The sequence below is a fragment of the Chanodichthys erythropterus genome, chromosome 14, assembly GCF_024489055.1.
Source record: "Chanodichthys erythropterus isolate Z2021 chromosome 14, ASM2448905v1, whole genome shotgun sequence".
NCBI lineage: Eukaryota > Metazoa > Chordata > Actinopteri > Cypriniformes > Xenocyprididae > Chanodichthys > Chanodichthys erythropterus.
The window spans coordinates 29,479,750-29,506,140 of NC_090234.1; the positions used below are offsets into that span (position 1 = coordinate 29,479,750).

At 38.8% G+C, this 26,391-nt stretch overlaps 2 protein-coding genes across 6 annotated transcripts; one reads left to right on the forward strand and one right to left on the reverse strand.

The window, feature by feature from the left end:
• Nucleotides 1-530: 530 nt before the first annotated feature.
• tmem177 (transmembrane protein 177) lies at nucleotides 531-3,847 on the reverse strand. 2 transcript variants are annotated; one of them, XM_067409971.1, is made up of 3 exons: nucleotides 3,756-3,847; nucleotides 1,875-1,944; nucleotides 531-1,629 (listed from the first exon to the last, which is right to left on the reverse strand). In XM_067409971.1, the coding sequence occupies exon 3, from the start codon at nucleotides 1,602-1,604 to the stop codon at nucleotides 672-674; it is 933 nt and encodes a 310-aa protein (XP_067266072.1). In that variant the 5' UTR covers nucleotides 1,605-1,629; nucleotides 1,875-1,944; nucleotides 3,756-3,847; the 3' UTR covers nucleotides 531-671. The 2 variants fall into 2 exon arrangements, with proteins under 2 accessions (XP_067266072.1, XP_067266074.1); XM_067409973.1 differs by lacking the exon at nucleotides 1,875-1,944 and having other exon boundaries at nucleotides 3,756-3,810.
• Nucleotides 3,848-4,408: 561 nt separating this feature from the next.
• mrasa (muscle RAS oncogene homolog a) lies at nucleotides 4,409-17,732 on the forward strand. Of its 4 annotated transcripts, XM_067409261.1 has the most exons (7): nucleotides 4,409-4,691; nucleotides 4,773-4,831; nucleotides 12,381-12,587; nucleotides 13,504-13,657; nucleotides 13,762-13,861; nucleotides 14,926-15,005; nucleotides 15,189-17,732. In XM_067409261.1, the coding sequence occupies exons 3-7, from the start codon at nucleotides 12,395-12,397 to the stop codon at nucleotides 15,286-15,288; spliced, it is 627 nt and encodes a 208-aa protein (XP_067265362.1). In that variant the 5' UTR covers nucleotides 4,409-4,691; nucleotides 4,773-4,831; nucleotides 12,381-12,394; the 3' UTR covers nucleotides 15,289-17,732. The 4 variants fall into 4 exon arrangements, with proteins under 4 accessions (XP_067265362.1, XP_067265365.1, XP_067265366.1 ...); XM_067409264.1 differs by lacking the exon at nucleotides 4,773-4,831; XM_067409265.1 differs by lacking the exon at nucleotides 4,409-4,691 and having other exon boundaries at nucleotides 4,693-4,831; nucleotides 14,926-15,039.
• Nucleotides 17,733-26,391: the final 8,659 nt, after the last annotated feature.

The window sequence follows — 26,391 nt, forward strand, 5'->3', positions numbered from 1 at the left end:
TGCTTTTAGTTTGAAATGAGCAATTATCTGGAGGGGAAACAGTGCAGTAAAACACTGTTCAGATGGCCACAAAGGGCTGACACTGCGGAATGCCAAACCTATTGGAAATATCATGGTAGAATGAGTGATCTAGTTTGTAAACACTGGGAAATGTCCACACCCAATGTGTGCTTCAGCAAGATTGCCTCTCAAACATCTTTTTGGCATCCATCCTTTGGCTGACTGTCTCTCACACTATGTTTGTTATGTAGGCATGTGCCAGCAGCAAACATTCTTTAAAAACGTGACCAAAAACTATTTCACGTTTTACTATGTTCCATGATCATTTAGGTTTAAAACATTTTTTAATTAATCTCAATGATCTTATATGTTATATGTCATTGTGATGACTTACAAAAATATATTTGCCATGTGGTTTACATAATATATTTAGCCAGAAGCCTAGTGTCTTTTTCTAATACTGTAAACTATTCAGAAACATGACACTTTGACAGATGTAAACTACAATATCATAAACATAAGTTGTAAATTGTTTATTCATGAGAAAGAGAAGACACTGGTATCGAGTGGTGTGCTGTACCATTTCAAACGCATTGTACATATACAATCTCATACAAACACAAAATCCAAGAGTTAATCATTTACATATATGCTTTTAAATTTTAGGCAGTTCATACTTTCTCATTTTTCAAAAGATTTAAAATCCCGTCCCGTCTAGATGTGTATGTTGCATGTCTGAGTTGAAGCAGGTGCCCAGGAAATAAGTTTCCACTGGGGGCGTACATCTGTTCCCCTTTAGGGCCCATCAGAGAGCGCAGGGTCTTGTTCCGTGTCAAGATTTTCTCATAGAACTCTAAACCACCCTTTGCATAATCGCTAGACAGACATGCTGCGCGATGATCCGAGCTGTAGTCCAACCACTGGCTCAGAGCATCAGAAGTCAGGATATACGACACAACTCCTAAACCCAGTGCAACTACATTAACACCAGCCCTGAAGATGATGGACCCAGCTCGGAGCCCAAAGATCTGCTTGAGGGCTATACTGTATATACAAGCACCGGCCAGACATGCTGGAGCCACTGAAGCGTGCAACACAGGACCCCCAGCCCTGAGTCGAGCAACTTCTCGGGCTATAGCAAACTTCTGCGCCTCTGGAGAGAAGACCAGGGAGTTTTTGAGAGCAATGCCTGAGTCGCTGTCCCATTCCAACTCTTTACCATTGATGAGAATAGTGCGGTTTGTGATGCCCGATGGATCATCAGTGGTGCTATTGAAGTTGGCTGGGATGCCGATCTGCGCTCCAGAGGGAAGCCATGGAACACCTGCTCCTACCGGATGAAAGCCAAAAGAGGCAAATGCACTGAAGTTTTTAGGGGAGCTAACAGCAGAATCTTTCAGCACCTCCTGAAAGACGTTCTCAAGCTTCTCTGACAGGCTGGCTGGTTCTCCTTTGTGCCAGGCCTGGTACACTTTTCTGTATGTATGATCTGGGAAAGCATGATAAAAAATGTTGGCAGAGAAAACCCCGCCACAACCGACAAGAAGCAGCGGTGTCCGATACTTCTGAATAAACACAGAGAATCTGAGAAAACGTGAAGCCATCTCTTCTTTTGCTCACCTGGCCAAGCTGTCAAGACAAATGACAAAATTATATATTATTAATCACAAATTATATAATTTTTGCATTTAATATCAATGTCATCATTAACAAACTATGTAGGCTAAATATTAATAAAATATGGGTTTTTTCGCCAAACTCTGGGTTTTCTGTTTCAGAATGGGAGGTATGTCAAATCAGAGAAAGCAGGGTAAGTCAAGCCCGTTTCTAAAGGAGAGGTAACCTATACTCATTCAGTTTCCATGGTAACTTACTCTGTGAACCTAACCTGGTTGCGAGCAGGTTTTCTTCGGTAAACCCAGAGTTTCTTTCAGTCTCCTCCTCCTTTTTAAAACACAAGCAATGTTTAAATGCCTCATTCATTTATTCACGCTGAAAAATGCTTTTCGTACTGAATATTTTTTGTCTTATTTCAAGTACAAATCTCTAAAAATCAAGATGGATTTTCTATATAAGATTTATATAAGATATTTCGTTTTCCTGATGTGTTATGTGATCCCTTTTCCCATCACATAACACATCAGAAAAGCATTTATTTTCAATAAAATTAAGAAAATGTTCTAAAAGTGGAAGTAAATTGCCTAACGATTGTTTAATAATGATAAAATCATTTACACTGTTACAACAATACTGAGGTGCAAATAGTATGTATCTGCCAGTATAAAGTATAAGTAATGATTGATTATAACTGACAACTAAGGAAAATCCCAAATTCAGTATCTCAGAAAATTAGAATATTGTGAAAAGGTTCAATATTGAAGACACCTGGTGCCACACTCTAATCAGCTAATTAACTCAAAACACTTGCAAAGGCCTTTAAATGGTCTCTCAGTCTAGTTCTGTAGGCTACACAATCATGGGGAAGACTGCTGACTTGACAGATGTCCAAAAGACGACCATTGACACCTTACACAAGGAGGGCAAGACACAAAAGGTCATTGCAAAAGAGGCTGGCTGTTCACAGAGCTCTGTGTCCAAGCACATTAATAGAGAGGTGAAGAGAAGGAAAAGATGTACAAGCAATAGGGATAACTGCACCCTGGAGAGGATTGTGAAACAAAACCCATTCAAAAATGTGGGGGAGATTCACAAAGAGTGGACTGTAGCTGGAGTCAGTGCTTCAAGAACCACTACGCACAGATGTATGCAAGACATGGGTTTCAGCTGTCGCATTCCTTGTGTCAAGCCACTCTTGAACAACAGACAGCGTCAGAAGTGTCTCGCCTGGCTAAAGACAAAAAAGACTGGACTGCTGCTGAGTGGTTCAAAGTTATGTTCTCTGATGAAAGTAAATTTAGCTGTTTTAGAGCACTTCATGCTTCCTGCTGCTGACCAACTTTATGGAGATGCAGATTTCATTTTCCAACAAGACTTGGCACCTGCACACAGTGCCAAAGCCACCAGTACCTGGTTTAAGGACCATGGTATCCCTGTTCTTAATTGCCCTGCAAACTCGCCTGACCTTAACCCCATAGAAAATCTACGGGGTATTGTGAAGAGGAAGATGCGATATGCCAGACCCAACAATGCAGAAGATCTGAAGGCCACTATCAGAGCAACCTGGGCTCTCATAACACCTGAGCAGTGCCACAGACTGATCGACTCCATGCCACGCCGCATTGCTGCAGTAATTCAGGCAAAAGGAGCCCCAACTAAGTATTGAGTGCTGTACATGCTCATACTTTACTTTTCAGTTGGCCAAGATTTCTAAAATCCTTTCTTTGTATTGGTCTTATGTAATATTCTAATTTTCTGAGACACTGAATTTGGGATTTTCCTTAGTTGTCAGTTATAATCATCAAAATTAAAAAAATAAACTTTTGAAATATATCAGTTTGTGTGTGATGAATGAATATAATATATACAAGTTTCACTTTTTAAATGGAATTAGTGAAATAAATCAACTTTTTGATGATATTCTAATTATATGACCAGCACCTGTAAAGGCATGACGCTTTAAATATCTGCTGCACATTTTCAAAGTAGCCTATGTATCGCAAGCCCTTCTATTCCGAATACATTTTTATATTTTTCGAATGCATACATTTTCCGTACATTTTCGAATAAAGTCGCAAACAAGTCTTTGGGAATAATTGCCTATCAAAAGACTATAAAAACCATTAGTATTCTCTTACTTGCTACTTTGTGTTCATTCTCTCAAGGACAGCACGTTGAGTGTTATGGAAACACATCTGCCGCAAGAACATTACGACACTTTTACGACAGCACGGATAATTTGCGGACTCCATAGAAATAGAATAAGGATTAGAATAGAAATAAGAATGTATAATTTGTTTTGCTATAACATATATACAATTTCACAAATTTTAACTCTTCATTTTGTATTTTTATTAATGTATGGCTATCGGCGTTGTCTACGTATCACGGATGTCACGCATGAATATTTGGATCAAAAACAAAACATGCCCCAAAGGAGGACTCACAACCCTTTCTTTCCCTATGCTTTGAACTTCATCAAACTTGAGCACGCGTTCACAACAGACAGTTAACGTTAGATATTAATTTTACACGGATGTAAGCGAAACTTTTTTCTTTAGTTCAACCTTATCTTTCAAATTGTGAAAAATGACAACCCCATACACTTTTCTTTTTATATATAATTTTAAAAGTTGCAATAACATCTGTGCCAAGCGTCGTCCTATTAAGATGAATGGAGAAAATATAAAGTAGGCCTTTTTAATGTCCATTATTTTTATTTATTTTTATCATCTTATAAATCGTACAGTAATCATATAAACTCAGCTGCCGCTTTAAAAGTGATGATGAGGCTTCACACAGAGGAACAGTCCATTTGCGCTTGTGGGGAACAGTCTTCCGTTTACTCGACGATGGACGCGTTTTGAAGAAGACGGCGTTTTAGGACAAGATCTGGGTACATATTCACGGCTGTTTGTATCAGATGGAGAATGCCTCTAGTCAAATAAAACAGTGAATGAATGCTCTATAAGAGTTTGCAAAAGAAACGCATCCACCCCATCGAAACCATGCTATTTATAGCATCAGCAGTTGCGATGTGAAGTTTGTTACACAGAAATTTCATAAGGGCGGAGGTAAATGTTTTAATATTTCATTTAATCTGAACAGCAGGCTCCACAAAGAGCCTGTTGATAACTCTGAACTTAAATATACAGGGATGTCGAGGAGGAGTCGGGATATTTGCACACTTGGTAAATCAACCAACCCAGCATTGGTAAGTTTCCTGCCAGAGTTTGATGATGGTTTTTGATGATCATTGTCATTTGTCAGTGCTCAGAGTCACACTCATGTGTAACTTCAGACATGAACGTTTATCAGTGTATACCCCTCGTGCTCAGCCTTGCATTGTCTGTAATTGTCAATAGATGTTTAGTAAATGAGACTTAACTCTGAAATCTGAATTGAGTGACTGATCTAACGGGATATACGTCACTACGCCGCGTTAAAAGTGACGTCATCTCTGATGGAAGGGCGTATAAAACATCTGAGTAATAGACCATTTATAAAGCTAAAACTAAATATAGCTTTACATCTAAGTGGAAGTGATATAATGATACATTTAGAAAATATATGATACAATTTGTAACAGTATTAGGGAAGTTCCATATGCATAGAATCAAATGGTCTGGCTCCAACCCATTTGTTAAATCAAAGACTTAATACTTTAAACAGCAGTGTTCTGTGTAAGTGTAAAAGGCAATTATAGAGTCTAAAATTATTAATAAATATGATAGACATTTACCCATTTCCATCACATAAGAAAAAAATCATGATTCGGTAAATCATAGTTAGACATTTAAAAAGCCTAAATTTACATACTGAGTCATAATTATGCAATAAAAAGTAAAAGTCCTAATTATGAGTTTGAAAGTGCAAAATTATGGTAAAGTGGAATTAGATTAGAAATAGAATTATTGTCTTAATTATGATTTGTTTTGGCAATTTGTCATAATTTCGTCAGTTTATGTCATTGTCCTCTTTTTATAGGCCTATCATAATTCTTACTTTTTATAGGCCTACATTTCTTTGAATATCAAGTGGTCTTAAAGGGATAGTTCACCCAAAAATGAAAATTTTGTCATCAACCCTCAAGTTGTTCCAAACCTGTATGAGATTCTTTTTTTTCCTGCTGATTACAGAAGAACCAGAAGACGGAAGCCATTTACTTCCATGTTTTTGTTTTTTTTTGTTGTTGTTGTTTTTTTTCCCCCTACTTTGGAAGTCAATGGCTACTGTCAACTGTTTAATTACCAACATTCTTTAAAATATCTTTGTAACAAAGTTCGTATATAAGGAAGGAAGACGACAAGGGTCGGCTGCGACTACTGGCTGCTTTTATTAAATAAATATAAACAAGAGGCGTGCAAACAGGCACAAAAATAACCATTAACAATATCATGAGTCCACTCCGTCAGCTCCAGCAGGTTTCCAGGAGTGTGGCAGCCAGTAGTCCTTCTCTCTCTCACTCGCTCCTGTTTCTCCTGGCGTTAAATACTCTCTCCACGCCAATTACTGTAACAAGAGACAGGTGTTTGTTATTTGCGCTTAACCCGCTCATCCACCGCGCTTCTCCTGACGCTCTCCCCCGCTGCAGCGTTCGCTGAACCACGCCCCCCTTGCCACATACCCCCACTGCCCGAATCAGGCCGGGGAGACCCCCCCCCCATTTCTGGAGAGGAAATCGGCCACAGCCATCTGAACACCCGGCCTGTGGACCACCTTGAATTTAAAAGCCTGTAAAGCTAGATACCAACGAGTGATCCGCGTGTTGGTATCCGTCATGCGGTGGAGCCACTGCAGAGGAGCGTGGTCCGAACAGAGGGTGTATTCCCGTCCCAGGAGATAATAGCAGAGGGTGAGGACGGCCCACCTGATGGCCAAACACTCCTTCTCCACGGTGCTGTACTTAGTCTCTCTCTTGGAGAGCTTACGACTAATGTACAGCACCGGCCGTTCCTCCCCCTCTATCTCCTGGGACAGGACAGCACCCAGCCCCCTGTTCGACGCGTCAGTCTGCAACAAAAAAGGGAGAGAGAAATCAGGAGAGTGAAGCAACGGCCTGCCACACAGAGCAGCCTTTACTTGGGTAAACGCCTGCTGGCACAGCTCCGTCCACTGGACCGTATCTGGTGCTTCCTTTTTAGTAAGGTCAGTCAAGGGGCTGGTGAGGTCCGAATAATTAGGCACAAACCTTCTATAATATCCCGCCAGCCCCAAGAACTGTCTCACCTCCTTTTTGTTCTTAGGGCGCGGACAGGTCGCAACTGCTGCAGTCTTATAAATTTGGGGACGCACCTGTCCATGCCCCAAGTGGAAACCCAGATACTTTACTTCCACGCGCCCAATTGCACACTTCTTCGGGTTGGCCGTGAGCCCGGCTCCCCTCAGCGACTTCAAGACCGCCCTCAAATGCTGCATATGCCGCTGCCAGTCATTACTGAATATGATGATATCATCCAGATAGGCAGCCGCATATGCAGCATGGGGCCGTAAAACCCTGTCCATCAGCCGCTGAAAGGTGGCTGGTGCCCCGAACAGCCCGAACGGAAGTGTAACAAATTGGTGTAATCCAAACAGCGTTGTGAAAGCTGTTTTTTCTCGGGATAACGGAGATAAGGGGATCTGCCAATAACCCTTTGTTAAGTCCAGTGTCGAATAAAAACGAGCCGTACCAAGCCGGTCAAGCAATTCGTCAACCCGTGGCATTGGATATGCGTCGAATTTCGACACCGCATTCACCTTGCGAAAATCCACACAGAACCGGACCGAGCCGTCCGTCTTAGGAACCAAAACTATCGGGCTCGCCCAGTTACTGTTGGATTCTTCTATTACTCCCATCTCAAGCATCGCACCCAATTCTTCCTGAACTACTTTTTTCTTGTGTTCAGGCAAGCGATACGGCCGGCTGCGAACCACCACGCCCGGCTCTGTCTCGATATGGTGCTGAATGAGGTTTGTACGGCCAGGTAGGGGAGAAAACACGTCAGCAAACTCTGCCTGTAATTTGGTTAAATCAATGAGCTGGGAAGGCGAGAGGTGATCTCCCCCTGGGGCCAGTGCGAGAGATTGTTTTTTTATATTCGCCTCTGGCCCGAGATCATCCTCTCCGCTAATCACCGTCACCAGCATCACTGATTCCCCCTCATTCCATTTTTTCAGGAGATTGAGGTGATAAATTTGACGTGCTCCTCTCCTATCTGAGCGTATTACCTCATAATCGAGCTCTCCAACTTGCCGTGTGACCTCAAACGGTCCTTGCCACTCTGCAAGTAATTTTGAACTTGACGTTGGGAGTAATACAAGCACTTTATCTCCCGGTGCAAATTTACACAGATTGGTCCCCCTGTTATACAGCCGGCTCTGTTTGTCCTGGGCCTGCAACAAATTCTCCATAGATAGCCGCCCCAACGTGTGGAGTTTTGTTCTCAGGTCTAGCACATATTGAATTTCGTTTTTAGATTGAGAAGGTCCATCCTCCCAAGCCTACATTATGACATCAAACACACCTTTGGGCTGACGACCATAAAGAAGCTGGAAGGGGGAACACCCAGTGGAGGCTTGCGGGACCTCTCGCACAGAGAACAACAGGGGTTCCATCCATCTATCCCAATTTTTGGCGTCTTCCTGAACGAATTTACGAATCATTGTCTTAAGCGTGCGATTAAAACGTTCGACCAGCCCGTCTTTTTGTGGGTGAAAGACGCTGGTCCGAATCGATTTAATGCCCAATAATTCGTAAAGTTTGCGTAACGTCCGTGACATAAACGCCGTGCCCTGATCAGTGAGGATTTCCTTAGGAATCCCCACTCGGGAGATTAAAGAAAACAGTGCGTCAGCAACACTCTTAGCGGAAATGTTGCGGAGAGCCACTGCTTCTGGATATTGTGTTGCATAATCTACAATGACCAATGCAAAACGATGTCCTCGTGCTTATCGCTCTAATGGCCCGATGAGGTCCATGCCAATTCTTTCAAAGGGGACCTGCATTAATGGAAGGGGGCGCAAAGGCGCTTTTGGGGTGGCCGGTGGGTTTACCAACTGACATTCACGACAAGCCGCGCACCACCTGCACACATTCTTGTGAATGCCGGCCAAAAAAATCGGGTCATGAGGCGATTTAGTGTTGTCCCCTGTCCTAAATGACCAGCCATTGGATTAGAATGAGCCGCCTGAAAAAGCATTTCCCGGCGGCTTCTGGGAACTAATAACTGGGTTGTATCTTCTTTTGTCTGAGCGTCTTGGGTCACTCGATACAACCTATTTTTAATAATTGCAAAATATGGATAGGTAAGCGGTTGTTCAGGATGGAGAGGCTGACCGTCGATGGTACTGACCTGTTCAAACGCATGTTTCAGCGTCTCATCCTGAGACTACTCCAGGGGAAAATCATCGCGCTCTGAGAGAATCAGTCTCTCGATTTCGCTCTGTTCCCCTGAGGCAGTACCCAGTGGTCCCGGTTCAGTCTCTCCCGCCTGCACACTCGCGTTCCCCTCCGCTGCATTTTTCCGCCAAGAGGCATCCATGCACAAAGCCCCCAATAATTCTGTGAACGCTGGCCAATTGGTCCCCAAAATTAACGGATGCCGGAGGTGCGGGTTAACTGCCACCTCTAGACTATGCTTTTGACCCCGAAATTGAATAATGACTGGCACAATAGGATATTCCACCACATCCCCATGCACACACTGCACCTTAACCATGCGGCTATTATCCAATGCCCCAGATTGTATCAAGCTTTGATGGATCGAGGTTTGGTTACATCCTGAATCCACCAATGCCTGATAGGTACCCCCCTTAATACTCACAGGTATTTGGTACCACCCAGCCTGACCGGGGGCAGCCTGCGGGACGTCCGGGACCCGGACCATTGTCCCTACCTCCATAACAGGGCACCTGTCCACAAAATGCTCCGGGTCCCCGCAACGCCAGCAGGCCTGCCCAGACCTCCCCGGCGCTCCAGTGGCAGAGAGAGGGTTAAGCGGCTGACGTGGAGAGAGCGGAGAAACAGGAGCGGGGTCAAACCCGGCCGGTGGTAATCCCGCCGACTCGAGGCGCCGAGTATAGATTCTGAATATTCGAGGAGGGCCGGGCGGACGGGACCTAGGTAAAGGGACAGGTCGAGAGAGAGAAGGAGGTGGGAGAGGAGGAGAGAGAGAAGCAGATGGGAGAGGTTCGCCGACCCCTGGGCACGCCACCATGTGGTCCTCTGCGAGGTGGATGGCCGATTCCAGCGACGTGGGGCGGTGGCACTGGACCCACTCGGCCGTTCTTCTGGGAAGCCGAATGATAAACTGCTCGGTCGATGATGCTCTCCACGTCACTTCCATCGGCCAGCAACCATTTGCGGCAGGAGTCCCGGAGCTGTTGGGCCATCACGAAGGGCCGGCCAGCCTGGCGATGTTGTTCGGGGCTCCAGCCGACCCGCTGGATGATGGCCCTCTTGAGATCATCAAAATCCAGGAGGTTCTGCACCGGAAGCTGCTGCGCCACTACCTGGGACTCCCCGGAGAGCAGTGGGACCAGGTGCATCGGCCACTGGTCCCGCGGCCATCCACAAATGTCTGCCGTCTTCTCAAAAAGGTCTAGGAATGCCTCCGGGTCGTCCTCAGGCCCCATTTTGTTGAGAGGGAGGTGGGCGGTTGCAGCTTGTTGGACTGTGGCTTCCGGCCGAACCTCCCGGTCAATCCAGCTCCGGAACGTCTCGCGGTCTTCCTGCTGGGCTCGGAGGACGGTCTGGAACCATCTTTCCTGATCCTGACGCAAGTCCAGCAGGGCCTGATGTTGCTCTTGCTGCATGACCGCGAGAGATGTAATTATCTCCGCAAATGGCGCAGTGGCAGAGGGCGCTTGCATGGCAGCGGCTTCCGTCTTCCTTCCCGGGTTTCGGCACCAGTGTAACAAAGTTCGTATATAAGGAAGGAAGACAACAAGGGTCGGCTGCGACTACTGGCTGCTTTTATTAAATAAATATAAACAAGAGGCGTGCAAACAGGCACAAAAATAACCATTAACAATATCATGAGTCCACTCCGTCAGCTCCAGCAGGTTTCCAGGAGTGTGGCAGCCAGTAGTCCTTCTCTCTCACTCGCTCCTGTTTCTCCTGGCGTTAAATACTCTCTCCACGCCAATTACTGTAACAAGAGACAGGTGTTTGTTATTTGCGCTTAACCCGCTCATCCACCGCGCGTCTCCTGACGCTCTCCCCCGCTGCAGCGTTCGCTGAACCACGCCCCCCTTGCCACAATCTTCTTTTGTAATCAGCAGGAAAGAAACTCATACAGATTTAGAACATCTTGAGGGTGCATAAGTGATGACAAAATTTTCATTTTTGGGAGAACTATCCCTTTTAAAGGTAAAAAAAAGAAAAATTATTTGAAGCAAATATGAATAGAACAGTTTATGTTAAGCTATCCATATCATACATAATATCACTGTTTATATATATTTATTTACTTATTTAAACTTGGTATAACCCTGTTATTAATTCTCTTTTTTTTTTATTTTTTTTTTTTTAGTAAAGTTAAAACTCACAGTGATAAGTTCATTGCACTTTATTGACCACTTTGTATTGACATCCTGATAAAGAAAATAAATTTAAAAACACTGAAGAAGGAAAGTCATGCGGAATGGCATGAGGGAGTAAATGACCATTTTCAGTTTTGGGTGAACTGTGCCAAAAGCATCTTAAAAGGTCAGTTAGGGGTCTCGATCATGGGTGTTTCTGGTCGAGAGGTGTCTCATAGCTTCCTTATGAAAGAGAGATCTCTCAAATATCCAGGCCTGGTGGAATTAGGAAGGAAGTTTACTCCTTCCTCACATTGTGGGCCGCAGGAAGGGGTGGCCGTCACCCACTGACAGACTTTTCCTCCTGAATAGTCCACAGTGCCCTGCTCACAGGCCAGACAAACGCTTCCTCATTAGCCTAGCTGAGTTCCTTAAAGTTTTCTTTCTGCTAGAGTTGTCTTTTTAGGTAAGAAAATGTGTTTTTACTTATTTTATTATTATCGTTTATCATACAACTTTTAAGTACAAATTTGCTATTTCACTGTAACTCTAAATTTGGGGACTTGCTTAAGAAATGTGCTAATAGGTTTATACAGTCATTCCTTGTTTTCTTGTTATTTGATATTGATAAGTACATTAATTATTAATTTATAAAAATTTGTATTGCCATAAAATAAAATATGTTTAATGTGAGGTAGCTTAATGTGCAGAAATGTATATGTATTGTTTTTGTACCTTATGATACATTTCATATATTTATTTTTTTTTCTGTCTCTATGCTAGGATTAAAGATACTTTTTGTATTTAAAGACATTCGCAGGGCTATAACTGATCTTTTATAAATAATAAATAATACATTATGAAAATATATGTCAACATTTTGACATTTTATTCTCATCCTCACATACAAAATTCTTGGAGCTTTAATGGAGTGTTTTATGAATGTTTTTTTTGCTGTAAACAAAAATAAAAGAGACTTGGTCTTGGAAGATTCAAGGCTTGTGTTGTGCAGAAAATAACAGCAATTACAAAGAAGCACAATGTCTGCGTCTAGACCATATCCTTGGTAATGCATCCTTCTATCCTAAATTAGTTCTCTCCAGAACTATTCCCAAACCACACAAAACCTCATTTGAACTTTTCTTCAGTACTTTGAGCTTCTTTATTTCACATAAAACTTGAGACATGCTCATAACTGTCATCTACCTAATGCTTAGGCCTAAATCATGGGCTAGCATTCTCCTCTCCTCTATCCTCAGGTGTAGCTGTTATCATGGCAACTAGCGCGGTCCCTAGCGACAACCTCCCGACGTACAAATTGGTGGTTGTTGGAGATGGAGGCGTGGGAAAGAGTGCTCTTACCATCCAGTTTTTCCAAAAGATTTTTGTGCCAGATTACGATCCTACTATTGAAGACTCCTACTTGAAACACACAGAGATTGATGGCCAGTGGGCTATTTTGGATGGTAAGTATCAATAGCTCATTATCTCTAGTATTTTCCTGTATTATTTATAAGTAATATTCATGTTTTATTGCTCTCATAGTGTTATGTGTATTTGCAGCCTTATCAATATATCAAGCTTATAGCCTCATTACGGCACAACAAAAGTCATGCCTAATGGAAAATCCAGCTAAAACTAGCTGCAGTTGATTGCAGTTTTAAATGATTTCTAACTAGTTGAAGTTGGTCAGTTATGGTTATTAGTTGGTCCAAATTAGTTTAAGTCTGAGGGAAAAAATTAAAACATAATATAATACAAAAAAAAACGTAAAACATACAGAATTTGCCATTTTTATTAATGTCTCATTCTTTGTAAAATTACTCTGATGTTGGGTAGAAAAAATGTAGAGAATATTAGAATATTATATATATATATATATCAGGACTGTCAATAGATTAATATTTTAATCACGATTAATCGCACAATTTTGTGCAGTTAATCGTGATTAATCACATACCTATCGTGACATTAAGCATACACAATTTATCTTGTTTAATAACACGTTCATTTGCCATGTCCAACAAAGTAAATCATCATTGATTGTCTTTCCAAAAAAGGACACTTGGAGACTCCAAAAGGACACCCAATAATAAAATTATATACGGAGTCTATATAATTCATAAATTTACAGTATGCACACCAAAGCACCCATGAAAAAAATTACAGAGAAAACTTTTCAGAATTCACAGTGTATAGTATGTGTACAGTGCAGCAGCAAAGAGCTTGTTTACATTTTAGACAAGTCAGGTTGCAATACTGAAGAGAACCACGGATCCATTCAGAATTACTAAACACGGCAAAATATACAGTATATAGAGAGAGCGCATAAACATTTTCCAGGTAATATTTTACACCTATTATTATCTTTGCTCCTTGCAGTTTTAGACACAGCAGGTCAAGAGGAATTTAGCGCCATGCGAGAGCAGTACATGAGGACTGGTGACGGATTCCTAATTGTGTTCTCTGTGACGGACAAGGCCAGCTTTGAACATGTCGACCGGTTTCACCAGCTCATTCTACGAGTGAAAGACCGGTCAGAGATCATGTTTACTTCATGTAAAACTCAAGACCACAACACATATTTGACTAGACTTCTCCTAACAAAAAAATGTAAAGTTTCTTTCGTGTCTCCACTAGAGAGTCTTTCCCCATGGTTTTAGTGGCTAACAAAGTAGACCTGGTGCATCTGAGGAAAGTGACAAATGAACAGGGCTGTGAGATGGCCGCCAAACACAACGTGAGTCCGTCAGATATAGGAGCACTAATTTATGTAGGACTAATAACTTTCAGTGAGCCCACAACTTACAGTGTGTGTTTGTGTTGATTGACAGAGGTTAATGGGTTATTTCACCTAAAAATGAAACTTCTTTCATGATATACTCACCCTCATGCCATTCCAAACCTGTATGACTTTCTTCTGTAGAAGGGGGGGAGAATTTCAGTAAATAACAATCAAATTTCACTCTGCACCGCTACTACTAGTAGTACTACTTTTATGGTGCTTTTTATTTTTGGAGCATTCAACCCCATATATAAACATTATAAATATATAGTCCTGTTCAAAACTTTGGGGTCAGTAAGATTTGTTACTGTCTTCAAAAGAAATATCTTTAATATCTTCTGCCTCTTTAAGACTGCATTTAATTGATCATAATACAGTACAAAAAAAACATAAACTATATATATATATATATATATATATATATATTATATATATATATATATATATATATATTACATGTAATTTATTGCTGTGATGGCAAAGCTAAATTTTCACAGCATCATTACTCCACTCTTCAGTGTCACATGTTCCTTCAGATCATTCTAATATCCTGATTTGGTACTCAAGAAACATTATTATCATATTATTATCAATATTGAAAAAGGTTGTGCTACTTAATATTTTTGTGGCAACCATGATATATTATTTTCTAGGATTCTTTGATGAATAAAGTTTAAAAGAACAGCATTTGTTTTAAAATAAAAAACCTTTTGTTCATTAAAAATGTGCTTACTGTCACTTTTGATCAATTTAAAGCAAACTTGTTGAAATAAAAGTATTATTTTCTTTGGAAAAAAATAAAATCTTATTGGCTCATTTTGAACAGTTCTGTATTTTTGCAATTATTCTGATTTTGTATACATAATTAACAAGTCATTAAATTTATTAAATGTTTTGAACTCTCAAATCTTTAAAAAAAAATCACATTTATGTTTACATTTTAAAATGTTTATGGAACTCCTACTCCTAATGTGAGTGACTTCATTGCAGTAATTTGCATTTCTTAACTATTTCTTTAGATTACTTACATTGAAACAAGTGCCAAGGATCCCCCAATGAATGTGGACAGAGCCTTTCATGAACTAGTCAGAGTTATCAGGTGAAGAAATCTCATGAGCTCACATTTTTCAGGGGTTTGTCTTCTCAAAATGATGTACTATGATGATATACAGTGAAAGATGTAAAAACATGATTTATTTTTGCCTAACAAAACAGCATTTTAGGCATAATAGGTGCAGTTAAAAGTTATACTAAAATTTCTCTTTCATTCATGCCTTTTTAGACAGCAAGTTCCAGAGCGTAGTCTGAAAAACAAGAAAAAGACGAAGTGGCGTGGAGACAGAGCCATGAGTTCTCACAAGCTTCACTGTGTGATACTGTGATATTGTGTCTCTTCTGTTGGAATCATCAGCGCTTGGCAAGATAAAATGCCAGACAGGACTGACTAGAGATCTGCACTAATCAGAGGACCACAGACTTTATCAAAAGAACTGGCATGAAGCCATACTATCTCTTCCTGTCTCAGGGAAGCATATTAGGTGAGTGAAGGACTCACTGCCTCCAGACCAAGGAGGAACAGTCAGTTCAACGTGTCCTAATTGAAGCACTGCCTGAAACAACAAAAATCAGAACATGTTTGATGTTTAAAATACTATGTGAAGCTAAATTTAGTTCAGTAAGATTACACTGTGGGTGGAGCTACCCAGAAAGATGCATCCAAACCGAAACCATGCACCGCAGTCATTCACGCACCTACATCAAAATTGTCTGCAGCTTCCAAACACTCATATAATTATGCGGATGATTGTTTTGTAGAGCTTTTTTTTTTTTTGCAGTAGTTACCAAAATATGAAGGGATATTGTTGTTTAACTTTCAAGAAGAACTAACATCTGCCTTACAAATGCATATTTATTTGCAAAGGAGTATGTAGCTATAGACTTCTTTAAAGAAACTTTTAGTGTCATCGAGTGTCAGGTGCATCTTTAATATGGCCTTAACTGTTAAGCACAAAGAGTATTGACACAATTGATGGGCCTGTTGCACTAGAAGACAAATGCAAGTCTTTTTGCACTTTCAGTATTTTCTCATGGGCTTTTACTGTTTAACATGCTTGGGATGTTTTTGTTGCACACTTCACAAGTGCTCTAAGCCTTTTTTTTTTTTAATATATATATATATATATATATATATATATATATATATATATATATAATATAGTACCACACAGAAAAATTCCTACTAAACAGATCCCACTGAAATAGGTCCAGAGAAATCACACGTCCCTGTGACGGCTATGTAAACGGTATAAAAAAAAAAAAGTGAGCTTTTTTTTTTTTTTCAAAAACTTTGAATCATTTGCACTTTTGGATTCGTTGACAGAGAGATATGATTAAAGTTAGCAGAATAGTTGAATGAATTTAATGAAGCAGCACGGTATAGCTGTTTTTTTTTTAACACTGATAATAAGAAGAAGAAATCTTTCTTGAGCACCAAATCAGCAGATCAGAACGATTTCTGAAGGATCATGTGACACTGAAGACTGGAATAATATAATGCTGAAAATTCAGCGTTGCCATCATAGGAATACATTATATTTTAAAATGTATTAAAATAGAAAACCGTTATTTTAAACTGTAATAATATTGCTGTTTTACTGTATTTTTATCAAATAAATGCAGCCTTGGTGAGACTTCTTTCAAAATCATTAAAAAAAAGAATGTGAATGGTGTGTACCTTTAATTTTGCATACAATGTCACTGAAGGTTGCCAAGGTAGTGTGAAGAATATGATTCTGCTGGATAAATTGGTTAGATTTTATGCTTGATCAACCTTCAGTATTCAACAGTTTGCCAAACCTCCTGTGCCTCAGTTTCCTCTACTTTGGACCAATTAATGTGCCTGTGCCAGTGTGCTAAATAATCAGTTTCTGATCATTTTAACTGTTTCTGAAGCACAGGCCTGATAAATGAGATATGTTGTAATGTTCAATTCAGCTTTGCTCTGCCCACTCATTTTTATATTGACACATCAGTAAGGCACAATATCAGACCTTGCTGTGATCTGTTGGATTGGGAGTTTTTGGTTTATTTTGTTACTGTTTGGACACATTAATTCTAATAAGCTAGAGAGATCAAAATATTAAGCTCTGTTAGAGTTAGAATAATTAAAAGTAAAATCACAGTAATCTGGCAGTACATTCCATTTTGATTCCCTACAAATATTGTTACGTATTTTTGTTTTTTTAAAACACTTCACAATTAGAACACTGATGTCATAAACTGGTGAATTAGTTCGTACATTAGATCAGAGTTCATTCCAATCCAATCCCATGTTATAGTACGATATGATAGATCCAGACAAGCCTTGCCAAGCATTAATCATTGTCTGCATGCAAATGATGAAGTGAGTTGTTTTGCATCCAGAGGTCATCGTGTGTCTAATGGGTTTTTCATTCTGTGATTAAATTTGTTTTTTTTTTATTTGTGAATGAATGGAAAGATTGTTTGTTGCATTAGTTGTCACTTGTTTTACAATGCTAATGTTTATTAATAAGTTGTCATCTCTAAACGTCTCAAGCATAATGAACAGAACCAACATTTGTTCAATCAGAGAAGCTTGTCGGGTTTGATAATGCTGTGCAACAAATGCTTCGTTTGCTCGGTTTTTTGTTTTTCTCACCCTGATAAGATTGAAAGTGTTTCGATGTGCAAGTCATTATGAAAAAGCTGCTCAAAAGAAAATTACATTTCAATTTGCCTTGGATGAGAAAGTAAACCAATTATGATGGATTGTTAGTGATGTGTTTTTAAATAAATAATTCTTTATACGCAATGTAGTCAAGCATGAGTTTTTACAGGAAGATGATTTGCTTTTGAATGTAAATATTTTCATTAGGTCAATACGCTATATCTTTAAATATGGAGTAAATGCTTAATGCTTTTTTTTCTGGATATTAGGCACTGAATGTAAAATCTGAACAAAAAGACACCAGGATAAACTTGAATTTACCAGCAGGTGGCAGTAAAGTACAGCCATTTGCATTGACCTGACTTCAATTTAAAATTTAATTCGAATCCTACATGAACAGCGGTCAAAATGATCCGTTTCTTCTTGAAAAACTAAAAAGCTGAAGTCTGTAAGAATAATAACATTATAGTATATAACACAAACAAAATAATGTCTTATTTTTTTGTTGTTTAATGCTGAAATCATTTATTTGGCCTTTGTCATTTTTAGTGACAGACAGAACAGGAAATTATAGATATAAGTGTCGGAAGATGATGCAAATCAGACTTGTTTATTAGCAGACTTGTCATATGTTAGTATTCGACTGTTGCTCTTTTCCTGTGAATTACAAATTTCATATTCAATTCTGCTTAATATTGAATTCTGCCTATTCATTAAGAATAAGAATTTGAGCATTTTAAAGTTTTGTATCTTATCTATTTCCCTTCCAAAACAGTGATGCTTCCAAGCAACTTTTCTAGCTCTTTAACACCGTTCCTTTGAGGATTCACTCTGTTCTCTGAGTCTGGCTCTAACATCCATCATTAAATGCTGGGTGTCAGCAAAATATTATGCAAAAAAAAAAAAAAAAAAAAAAAAAAAAGAATTTTTAAAGAGCTCAGCATTTGATTTCTGCTTAAATAAAGCTTCTTTCCCCTCTTGCAAAGATCTCCAAACCCCACAACCGAACTGCGATTTCAACCAAGAGAACCGATGTGAGTTAACTATAGGCTCTTACATTCTTGCTTACCAGTTTTTTCAGAAAAATTATTTTGAGATCAAAGAATAATTGGAAGAGCGCCTTCAGTACAGCCGTTCATGCTCCCTGAACAATTAGAGACTTTATTAGCATCAAAGATTCCTGTATGCTTTAAGTTAGGGGTTAAATGTAAAGATTATTATAATAACAAAAAAGTAAACATTTAGAAGAACACCTGTAGGCCTACTTCTGAGAGATAAAGGTAGAGAGGCAGAGACCCTGAAGAGCCATGTGATAGAAAACCAGCATCTGAGAAAAAGGGGAAAAACACCAAAGAAAACTGAATCAAAGCTTTAAAAAGCTAAAGAAAGAAACATGCATTAATGTCTTCTTTTATTCTTTTTTTTAATCACGTGGCTCATTAAAACTCCAAACATTCACACAGACTAACAGGAAGGTCACGTTAATCTCCAACTGTTCTACAGATGCTGAGAGCAAACACAACCACTAACATGTCACAGGCTTCCAGAAGCAGCTCCGTATAATGAATGCTTTTGTTGCGTTTTTTCCTCTATTTATATGAATCTTCAGAATTTCACAAGCTGTGAATGGACACATAATGTCTCTTTGCTTGTAAAAGCCACAGTTCACTTTTTTGCAGTTTTTTACTTACAGAGCTGCTGACATTTCACTTATATGTAGTTGATGATAATACCACTTTTTTAACTCTTGAGTATCAGATTCAAATTCTACAGGGAAAAAAACAGTCCACATATCATAGTCATACTATACATTAAAGGTGCCATAGAATTTAAAATTGAATTTACCTTGGCACAGTTGAAAAACAAGAGTTCAGTACATGGAAATGACATACAGTGAGTCTCAAACTCCATTGTTTCCTCCTTCTTATATAAATCTCATTTGTTTAAAAGACCTCCGATGAACAGGCGAATCTCAACATAACACCGACTGTTACGTAACAGTCGGGATCATTAATATGTACGCCCCCAATATTTGCATATGCCAGCCCATGATCAAGGCATTACACAAGGGCAGGCAGTATTAACGTCTGGAGCAGCACAGCTGAATCATCAGACTAGGTAAGCAAGCAAGAACAATAGGCAAAATGGCAGATGGAGCAATAATAATTGACATGATCCATGATATCATGATATTTTTAGTGATATTTGTAAATTGTCTTTCTAAATGTTTCGTTAGCATGTTGCTAATGTACTGTTAAATGTGGTTAAAGTTACCATCGTTTTTACTGTATTCACGGAGACGAGCCGTCATTATTTTCATTATTAAACACTTGCAGTCTGTATAATTCATAAACACAACTTCATTCTTTATAAATCTCTCCAACAGTGTAGCATTAGCCGTTAGTCACAGAGCACCATCAAACTCATTCAGAATCAAATGTAAATATCCAAATAAATACAATACTCACATAATCTGATGTATGCATGCACAAACATTTTGTAAAGATCCATTTGAGGGTTATATTAAAATAAATAATGTAATAAATCACTCATGTTTAGAGAAAAGGTTGGATATGGCTTGAATTCACTAACAGTTAGCTAGTGGTAGTTAATTCACTGTGACCTGGAGTTAACCCTGCTGTCCTGGCTTCCGTGTCACTTCTCATGTCCATCAGAACCAAATATTACACCTTTCTTAATTAACAATTGTTTTTATGTCTGATGTCATGGTAATATAATCCTTTGTTAAAATTACAAATTGCAAAAATGGAATTCAAAATATTTTTAACTATGAAAAAAAAATTCCCTGATTTTAGCATTTTTTAGTGGGGAATACATTTTTTTTAAAAAGTCCCGTTCCTCACAATGTCAAAACAGTGACATTTCAGCAGTTGTAACATTTTATTTCTTCATTACAACTAGAATGACTGATATTAAATACAAAAAATAAAAATAAATAAATAAATAAATTTTAAAAATCCATAATTCAGTGGTTCTCAAAGTGTTTTTATAAGCCAGTTCTTTTTAGGAAATCACAAACACAGTAAGGTTGTTACAAACTGCTCCAAGATGTGGGTTGAAGATCCAAATGCAGTTTATTGGGATGGTCCAGAATCATAATAACAGGCAAAAGGCCAAACACACAGGCAAACAATCCAAATGAGCAACTGGGCATGAAACTCAGGTAAAAGGGTAATTCAAGACACACAAAACCAGGATAACACTCAGAAATGCAGTGTAACAACATACAAGACTTAGCAAAGACAGACAGAAAATGCAGGGCTTATATAGGCAGGGTTAAAAGGGTAATGAGACATATCTGAATGTAACTAAGCATAATGAGTCTGGGCAAAGGGTTATGGGAAATGCAGTTCATGATGAGATAACAAAGACGGAAGGAGTGCCCTCTGGTGGAAATCAAGGACACTCCAGCTGGAGGAAGTAAAAAGTAGAGCAGTTCCTTAGTTTATCTGACTCAATTACGGAATTGCAAATCATTCATTTTTTAAATAGCCTATTCATGAAAGTCTATTTAAGATTTGTTAGATCTAAATCAGTAAAGTTACTTGGTTGTTCATATGACCATTTTAAAAATCCAAATTATGAGTTTTGTCAGTGGTAGCCTATTAATAATAATAATAATAATAATAGGCCTAATAATAATAATAAAATGATATGTTACTGTTGTTTTATGATTAATATTGAAATGATCCCAGCATTTGGCAAGAAAATTGCATTTCTGTTTTCCAAATATTTTTTTCATCATATTCAAAAGCATTGTTAAGAGGAATCAAAACCAGCAACATTAAATTCCTCACGATCCAACCTACTGTATGATGACATAGTAGTAGTGCCACCATGTCATCATATGATTTATTTTTTAGTATAACTTAGCTCTATAGTGTGTAAATGTGTGGGGGAAATAACTTTCATACTCTTTATAGACCCTCACAAACAGACATTTTCCTGGAAAAAAAGCACCTCTGTTGTCAATAAGCAATTCCTTTATTAAAAACATAAAATATTAAATAGTGAGGTGATGCATGAATGAGCAATCACCATATGCATAATCAATGTCCTATACACTCCTGGCAGTGACTCTATAGCAGTGGCTCTCTGGTGATTCATATTTAAAAGCACTCGCAGCTGCTGTGCCATAACACTGACAAAAGCCATAATTGGCATGAGCAAAAGCTGTGCATGCCAGCCAAAGACTATATATACAATAAAAATTCATTTTAGTCCATTATTTCAAACAATGTTATTCCACATCCTGTCCAGTGCTGTCCTCCAAACAATGAGTACAAAGCCTAAAAAAATATAGTAGGCTATGCTGTACATTATAAGCAAAAAAAGGTTAAAATACAAACATTACATTGAAAAGTTAAACCAAAAAACAACTTATTGCTTACTATTTTTAAAGCAGAAATTAAAACGACTAAATTAAAAATGATAATAATAATAAAAACGCAAAAAAAATTAACTTGTTTGAGGTATGAAGAACACACCCTTCTGTGTACTCTAGGCCACATCTCCATCTGTGGCTGAGAATTTAAAGGGTACATCACACACACAGTTTCTGCCGATCTCATGTTAATCATACCTGTAGAATAGTATTGCATCCTTCATTTCTCCGAAGAGACTTTAGGATTCTTTGGGAAGCTGAACTATCTTTCACTCACAACCAAAAACACACTTCTTTGGTGACATTGTTGATTTTGTGGTCTAAAAATAAAATGACAAATCTTTCTCGAGCAAGTCCTGTGCAGCGCTGCCGACGACTTCCGTAACTCAAACGGAGCACGTTGATGGGCCGACTCATTTTTTTTTTAAACTTTGGCCATGTTTAGCATGAGAATCCAACTCTTTAACAGTGTAAATAAGTCAGAATGCATGAAATAGCATTTTGGACATCCCCTTTAAGTGGAGCTGTTGATATTGCAGATTAAGCTGCATTGCCTCAACAGGGGACTGTATTACGGACAGGATCTGCTGAAGAACTTCATGCCTCCCAGCTGTGACTCTCTAATGTGACAATGTTGTACAAATGCTGATGAAGCTCTGAGATGCCCACTTGGGAATTCAGCTAGCTAGGTTTTGCTGAGGAGAGAGATCTGAAAATTAACCACTAACTCGCCAGGCACAACTTAGTAGAAACACACATTGTGCAAACATTTTCATGCATAATGCAGGATTTTTTTTCTGAAATGATAAACAGTTAACTGTTGAACTGGCAATTGAAGGGGTGGGGGGTGTTGCTTTTCTCCTACTTGGCTTTCTGTGTGCATTGTCAAGCTCCCAAACTACATCATTACTATAGCATTCTACTGCAAGCATTATTAGTGAAGTGTCAGTCTGCTTGAAAGTCACATGGAGCATGTGACTTTCATGTTCGTATAGCGAACTGACACTTCATTAATAATGCTTGCAGTAGTGCTATAGTAATGATGTAGTTTGGGAGCTTGACAATCTGCTTTCTGCCTACTCAGCATGTTAACATAACTTTAAACCCTTATCATGAACTTGATCAACAGTTGTCTAATCACAGAGGGCTAATTGCTGCAACAGTTTTTAATCTTCAGGCATAATAATAGTGCCGTGTTTTTCAGACACCCTGCAAAAAATAATTTCCAGATGTCATGAAGCGTCAGTTTAACGTTGTAAGAAAGTGAGGTAAGATGTAAACAGCGATTTGTAAAGAGCTGTAATGGGGTTGCTAGGGTGTTCAGGGTGGTTGCTAGGGAATTTGTACATAGTTGCTTGGGTGTTCTGAATAGGTTGCTCTGAGTTCTGAATGTTCTGGGTGGGTTGCTAGAGTTGCTAGTTGTACGTTAGCATTATGTAGATGCCACATGTCCGCCAGCTTGTAACAGTCAGCGTGTCGTCATTCACAGTAAGAATCAATTTTGCCACAACATTGCACAGCATCTGGTTGTGAAACCACCGAGATTTAAATTCCCAAAGAATTTGGATAACCTTTCTCAGGTTAAAATTGTGTTAGTCTGTTTTTATATGTATTACAGGTTATACTATGGTATTTTTTAATGTTTTTACTTTTACTATGGTAACTTTTTAATGTTGTGTTAGCTGATGCCTTCCTTTGACTTGTTGTATTGTGTTAGTCTATTGCAGATATAGATAATCATACATGTGTCTAAACGCTTGCAGATGCAGTCAACTTGCTATCGAGTATGGGTGATTTGTAATGAGCTATTATAGGGTTGCTAGGGTGGTCAGATTGGTTGCTAGGACATTGCTAGCTGGCTGTGGAGGTGTTCTAATGGGTTGCTAGTATGTTCTGAGGGGTTTTAATGAGTTGTTAGGGTAATCTGGGTGGGATGCTAGAGTTGCTAAGTGGTTGGTAGGGTGGTGTGGGTGATTTGTAATGAAATATTGGTTACTAGGGTGCTCTGGGTGGTTAATAGAGCATTGCTAGATGTTGCTATGTTGGGCAGTAGGGCATTTTTGGTGGTTTCTAGGGCACTGATGTAGGTCTTCAGGGGTGTGTTTTGTTGCTATGCTGTTGCTATGGTATTCTGAGTGGCATTCTGTTGTTCTAAGTCATTGCTAGTTCTGGGTGATTTTTTTTCTATGCAGTTGCTAGGGTTTTCTGTGTGGTTCCTAATGTAGGACTACTGTAGGTGGATTTTAATGTGTTGCTGTGTGGTTGATAGGATGTTCTGGGTGGTTTCTTACATCTATTACATCTATAAGGCATTAAAATAATAAGCTCACTGTGGGTAAAAGGCTGCATTAAACAGGGTGTATGTATTTTTCAGAGAGTATGTGTTGTTTTAGGTGATCAGGTAGTTACGTGATTGTTGTTGTGAGTCAACATTCTAAGAACAGCTTCAAGTAATGAGAAACCTGCCGTTGAGTACAGAGTTCCAAGATTCAGCAAAGTTAGGCTGAAACACTTGTTTGTGCATCAGGCTATCCTTGAGCTGAATAAGACACTTAATCGAAAACCAAGAGTATTGTATCTATTATTAGAATCTGAGAGTTGGTTGACAGTTTTAGGTGCATTATCATCTTTAAAAAAAATTCCCCATGTTTTTGGTGCTGATGCGGCGGTAAGATGTTCATGTAACCAGAGGGTTACGTTACATGAACGTCTTACCGCCGCATCAGCACCAAAAACATGGGGATTTTTTTAAAGACAATAATCGCACAACCTATTCAATATTCTATAATTAAAACAACTAATCGAATATTCGAAAATCGTGACACATCCCCAGTAAATTGACAGTGGCAGGATCACACAGACCAAAACAAAAGCAGACATTCCGACACGGAATGCACATTTCAAAGTAGAATAACTGGCTATAGCATTCAGAGAAACAAGAATGTGAACTTAGGATGTTTCCTAAATCTCTGCAAACATATTATGGTACTTTTATGTTTTACTACATTCAAAAGATTACATAGAGCACTTTTAAGGAGTTACCTTCTTTTTTTTTTTTTTCTTCAGAAAAAAGTGAAGTTGTGTGGAATCTAACAGTAGAATATGACTAAACTTTAGAGTAAGATTACTTTATTTTTCTTTTGAGTTCATATTTTTCATAAAATGTACGGTGCATTTATGTGATTATATGTGAATATTCATTGTTTTGAGTCTATTCTTTGTCATGCTTCCTGGGAAAATAAACTAACAAAGTGCTGTATTATTGAAATAATGTTTGAAATTATACATTAATGAACATCTCTGTGTACATGCTAAATAGCCCTTTGATAATAGTTAAAGGGTTCCTGTGAAGATGGTTATGTCTGCCAAAGGCTGCATCTAAATCCATTCTCCAGTAATTGTCAGGCACATTCTTGTTTACTTTGTAGTCATGTGATTTGCCAGGATTGCGCTTCTAAATGTAAAATGAATCATATAAAGATGAGGGCACAGTTCCAAAACAACTATTTCCATCTGAAAGCCTTTCAAACCCATTTAAACATAATTAAACTTGTGTACTCTTGAGTAGTAAAAGTACATTCACTGTTGTATAACAAACAGCAATTGTTGAATCGCATTGTGTCTGACATGCTCTGCATGAATATCATAACTCAGAGTAGACTCTTGTGATGTGAGATATATTTTCCCCCATATTAGAATGGTGTTTATTTATTTTTGCTTAAAAAAGAGATTCCATTACTGACAGTCATGCTGTTTCGTGCTGTGCTTGTCACTTCCTGGCGTTTTGGGTAGCGTTTCCCAAAAGCATTGTAAGCCTAAGTTGATCGTAGCTCCATTGCCACAAATGGAGCTATGATCAACTTATGCTCACGATGCTTTTGGGAAACGCTGCCTTGGTCCATGCAGTTGTCCAGGTTATGATATAAGTAGCCTACTTTGCATCAATACTATAATCTAAGGTCCCACTTTATCTATTATGTATTAACATTAAATAATTTGATGCACTTGTGTGCATACATGTTTTTATATTGTACTTATTATTATAATTACCTGTAATTATATATGTAATTAATTTCTGTAAATTACATCTATGATTACACTGGTGTCCCTTCCCTTGCCTTTTTTAACCCATCATTAACACAATAAGTACATTGTGCTTATTGTAGCCAACCTAGTAGTTAAAGACACCAGTAGCACTTTATTTTACAGTCCTGTTCCAAATCCCATAGCCTGGTAATACCAGACTCTGCTACTTCACTTTGCTTCGTAGACAGTCTGGAATGGCATAATAGAGAAGTGTTTTCTCTCTCGCTAGGGGGGCGCTTGTCTGAAGTTTAAAATCATTGCTTACCCGTAAGCCAATCAGATACGTTTAGTTTTGACGTATGTTAT